Source organism: Gavialis gangeticus, unplaced genomic scaffold (genome assembly GCF_001723915.1).
Source record: "Gavialis gangeticus isolate Ggan-Ray unplaced genomic scaffold, GavGan_comp1, whole genome shotgun sequence".
In the NCBI taxonomy this organism is placed as follows: Eukaryota; Metazoa; Chordata; order Crocodylia; family Gavialidae; genus Gavialis; species Gavialis gangeticus.
In genome coordinates, this window is record NW_017729032.1 from 145543 (window position 1) to 150733 (window position 5191).

The following is a 5191-nucleotide window of genomic DNA, read 5'->3' on the forward strand; positions in this document are numbered from 1 at the left end:
ATCTGCACAGGACACCAAAGGCACAGTAGATTAAGTCTACTGCGCATTAGCACATCAGGCAAAAGCTGTGCTAATGCACTAATGTGCAGTAAATGAGTCTACTGTGCATTTGCATCACTAAAAATCCATACACTGGTGCTACCACTCAGTAGCACCACTTACTGTCCATTGGGTTAGTACTTGTTATTACAGATACTAAACTTAATGTGCAATAAGACCAGTGCATTAATGCACATGTAGACGTGGCCACAGAGCACTATTCAGCTAAGGATCTCAAAGCACCTTCCCAACAGTGCTCAGTACAAAAGAGCCAGAGAAAATGAGATCATATCTGGCTATTCCAGGATCTTCTCTCCCTTTTACACAATCTAGTACCATCTTCCTTCAGGGGAAAGTACAAGAAACTCTTCGGTAGATGCTGACCAAGATGTTCGTGGCGAAATATCCGATTTAACCTCAAAGAGCTAGAGATTGACCCTTGCTCCTGAAGTATGGGGGTTTACTTTGCTTTCAAGACTCCTTTTCATTTCTTAATCCTTCCAATTGAAGCTCAGCTTTGTTTTTTTCTTTAGAAATAGCTGGTCTGTTTTTTTTTGTTTTAATCCAGGTAACCTTGTGCCAATGAATCCTTCCATGCACCGTATAAGCAATATGCAGAAGTGCTTCCTTTTCACCATTCTGAATGAGCTCCTTCCAGTTTTATTGGGCACCCTTTGGAAAGATTGAATTAGACGTTCTCAAACTGCCTTCTCTAGGCCATTCATTATCTTGTGTGCTTTTATCATCCCTTTTAATATTCACTTCCCTAAGCAATCCCTAAATTTTTCCAGTCTCTTCAAATGAGGTGCATTTTTCATGCCACCAATCACTTTTACCCATGTCCAATCCCCCCTCTGTTTCTGCTATCTCCATTCAGAGAACTGCACGTGTTATTCCAGGTGAGATCAGATATCATCTCCTCCTTGGGGAAGCTAAGGCACAAAGCAGACTTGTTCCAAGTCATTCAAGTCCATGTCAGAACTGGAGGTAGAAGCCATACCTCCTAGCGAGAGTCTTCACCTATGTCCTACATTGCTTTCACGCATTGCTTGACTGTTTATAGGTGATGTGACAACTTAGCAAGTCACAGAATATATGTCAGAAGTAGCTATCAGAGGACACTTCAGTGTCACCAAGACAAAGGCAGAAAGTGAGTTTTGTCTGCCTTTTCTTCCATGGGGAATCGTAGTTTCCTGGAAACAATTGTGCTTGTTCGTTTTCAGGATGACCCCTTCTGGACAGCTAGTGCTCTCTCAGCTTCTGATTACGTGAAAGCTGGGAACCAATCTGTCTGTAAGCTGGAGGATATGTTACAGATCATAAAGGACAACACTTCATTGATCCTGAACTTCCAGAACCTGCCACCAGATCATCCTTACCACAGCACTTATATCAACATCACCCTGGAGACCATCCTGATGTCGGGGATTCAGCAGCAGGCAGTAAGTTGTGCATCACTTTGCATCTGGAGGCTTGTGGGTTGGCCGCTTTCAAGCATGATGAAAAGACAATTGCTTTAAAAATGGGAGAAATCCAGGTCTGTGTTGACTTGTTTCCAGTTGGATTCACTGTGCAGGGAACTGGGCAGTTCCCTTGTTTATGGGATGTTTTCAATAGCTGGGGCTTTGAAGGTTTAAGCTGGATGTCTTTCTCACAGGGCTACCTACTTTATTCTTCTATTTTTTTCCTCTACCATAAAGGTTTGCGGGCCCTTCTCTTCTTGGCCATGATGGGGCTTTGTATATGCCACATTTTTTGTTTTTTCTTGCACTGCAACTGCGTGATTGTTTGCACGAGTGGGTTTTCCAGATGCTTTAAAAGTCTTTCTGCTGCATTAAACTAAAACTCCTCGGATGTAGTTTAGTTTGGCTTGCGAGGAATTAAAACGTCACATCCATGGATTTGTTGTGTGCAAACACAAAGGCACTCAAAGATGCGTAATGAGCCTCTGTCCACCAGATGCCACTGCAACGTTTTTGTAGTCCACCCCTTTGAATTACTTTTGCTTTTGAATTGCTTCCACTTTTTTTTTTCCTTGTGTGGTTTGCTGGCTCCCTGCTTCCACGGCTGCATGGCAGGGCATGGGCACGGTGTGTGTGGGGGAGGGCCTTGGGCTGGGGAAGCAGCACTGGACTGTTCCACTCTCCTGAGATGCCAGCAAGGCACCCAGCTTCATTCGTTTGAAAACCTAGCATGTGTAAACACAGATACAATGCTCCAAAGCTTAATTCATTTGAAAACCTAGTGCGTGTAAACACAGATGTGACACTCCAAAATAAACAAGTTTAAATTCTATAAGCCTATTTAATTTAATAAGGATTACGACATGTGGTATGTACAGGTGCCTAATGAGGCTTCTCAGCTTGTTTCCCAGTTAAGTAACTACACTCAAGCTTGTATTTCTGTCTGGGGTTGTTCAGATCCCAGAGTGCCTCCGTTTTGTAATCTGGGAGCTGTTTGGGGGAACTCATGACTTTGGAAGCCCACAGACCACGTTGTGTGGCAGGGTGCTGGCACCTGAATTGGGAAGAACAAAAGACAGCCTTACCTGGCCCCAGCCCAGAGGTAGCTCAGCTCCGACGTTCTGCAAGACTAAGAGATGCTAGTGTCCTGTTACGGGGCATCCAGGTTGCAAAGACATGGTCCCAGATCTCTGAAAGTGAAGGGCTTCTTTTTGCTCAAAGCAAGCAGCACCTGAGACTTTCTAAGTTCAAGACAGTGGGGTGCAGAGGAAAGAGGCTGATGCTTGGAGTGTAAAATGGAGGAATTGCTTCCCTTCTGAGGAGGTGGGACCTAGCAGGGATGAGAAATCAGTGCCAGTCAGGCTGTTTTCTCTTTAGCCTAGTATTTTGCCCTGCTTTCCTAAAGAGAAGGAGAAACAAATACAGAGGCAGTTCCTTTAGTCTGAAACCGCAAGTCAGGCCTGAAAGCCCTGTCCCAGGGCCTATCCTAAGACAGATCAGTGGCAGATCTTGCCAGCTTTGGTCTGTTAACCTGCTCCAGATGCATTTCCAGCACCCTTCTCAGACCTTCCAGAGACCAGGGCTGGAAAATAAGTGCAAAGAATGAATCTCAAAGCACCATCTCCCTCTGACCCTGACAGCTGCATCACCTGAGCCCAGCGTGCTAGGTCTTCTCCTGGAAGAAAACTTCCCTCTTCCCCTTCACATTGGAAACAGGCCCATCCCTGGGAGCAATGCAGCCCTTTAAGTATAGGGTCTCAGTTGCCCCTGATCAAACCAGGAAACCTTTTAGTCATCACCTCTCCCCCTAATTGTAACTGGCTTAAAATAAACTGAGCAGCTGTGTGAGTTGTGCCTCTTAAAAATATTTCAATCTTCCCAATTAGGCGAATAATGCAAATGCATGGAAAGAAAAAGTGGAAATGTTTGGCGATCACACTTAGGAAATAATTAGCCTGGGGGAAGGATCTAATTTTAGCCTCCATCTGTCTTTTGAGTGACTGACACTGCCATACAATTTTCAGTGAAACATGTGGCCCCACCAACAGAGATCTTTTGCATAAACTCACCTGAATCTCTTATCTGCTCCCCCTCAAAGTCATGGGGGAATCATGTTCCTTTCGCATTGCAATTACCTAAGTGATCCCATAGTGAAGAAGTGAGCAGGATCTTTCTAAATGTAGGCCTTCCTCATCCATTTTGAAGCCCGCTGCCTAGCTATATCAAGTCAAGTCCTTTTTGTCCCAGGATCCCCGCTTCTTGCAGCAGCATCTTCACATGCTATGTTAGATGAGCCTTGATTAGTTGTTATATGTATGTTGGTAGACTTGAAGGCCCAGAAGCACCATTTGAATGCCTATCAGGCTGATCAAAGGGTAGACTAGGTAGCGCTAGTCTGGGCTGGGGACACGCAGGTAGATGGCCGGAAGCTGTCCCAACCCAGCTGCCATCTTCACATTGACCTGCGGCACTACAGACCACCTCCCTGGCCTCCGCTTGTGAGGAATTGGGTAAAGAGGGATGCTTTTTGATGGGCACAAAATGTGTGGGCATAAGGCTGTTCTTGTTCCTTTGCCCTTCTTATCTGGAGATGAGAAGTTGGCACAAGAGCCCACGGAGTCAGCCAGCAGTCCCCATTTTCGAAATGTATTTTAATGAAGATGTGCGAGACTTTAAGCAGCTCTGAGCTGATTAGACCATTAGGAGCAAAGCCAAGCGAGAGACTCTGGCCTAATTTCTCTTCCTCCATGAGACCGTAATCCTCGCAACCTCCCAGCTGCAGCTTGTAAGAACAGCCTGAAGCAGCCCACATTGCCGCCTTTGAGGCTTGACTCTTTAATTGCATTGGCTTTCTGTGCTGACTGAGTCTCCCCCCAGGTGATGTGGCTGCCCGATACGGAGCGGCAGCTGGTGAGGCAGATTGCGCCTGGTTTCCAGCAGACTTCTGGCATCAAGGCCGGTGTCAAGCGCTTGAGAGAGAAGGGCATCAAGAAGCTGAACCTGCGCTACACCAAGGTCACCAGCGAAGACATCAGGTACAGCCCTTTGCTTTGGTGACTGCGAACCTCCCCATGTTCTGTGCCGTTGTGTAGACGTCATCCTGCATTCATTTACACATCCGGGGGAGATGGCCCGCTCTGGCCCATTCATAAGGAGACTTCCCATATTCCTGAAGCTGGCCCTTGAGCCTAAATTGCACAAATTGCCATACGTAGACTCATAAAGAAGTAAGGCTGGAACTGACCTCTATAGGTCATCCAGTCCAACCCCCTGCCCAAGAGAGGATCATTCCTCTCCAAACCATCCCATACAAATCCATTGTGTAACCTCTTAGCAAGAGTCAACCCTGACACAACACAAGACATACATCATATACCTGTGACAGGTGAGGCAGGAGGACTACTACTGCAAAGGTGCTGGAGCAAGAGTAAGTGGGATGGAGGGGGCAGGTAGGGAGCAGAGGCTGTGGGGAAGGGGAGGAAGCAGGGTCCCAAGGATGTGGGGGGACTGTCAAACCTTGTCTTAAAGACCCCCAGGGTAGGAGCCAGCACCACTTCTCTTGGAAGTTAGGTCCAGATCCTAGCCGCCCTGACCGTGAAGTCGCGCCTCCTGATATCTAGCCTAAATCTACCCTCTGCCAGCTTGTGACCGTTGTTCCTGGTCACTCCTGGCAGTGCTCCAGGAAACAG

General features: G+C 46.8%; 1 protein-coding gene across 1 annotated transcript in view; it reads left to right on the plus strand.

Moving 5' to 3' along the window:
* The window catches only part of LOC109302182 (glycerophosphodiester phosphodiesterase domain-containing protein 5), a 145996-nt gene that overhangs the window by 97455 nt on the left and 43350 nt on the right, over positions 1–5191 (plus strand). The window contains exons 10-11 of the mRNA XM_019523748.1: positions 1263–1481; positions 4380–4537. Coding sequence (XP_019379293.1) covers positions 1263–1481; positions 4380–4537 — 377 coding nt within the window. The remainder of the gene's footprint in view (positions 1–1262; positions 1482–4379; positions 4538–5191) is intronic.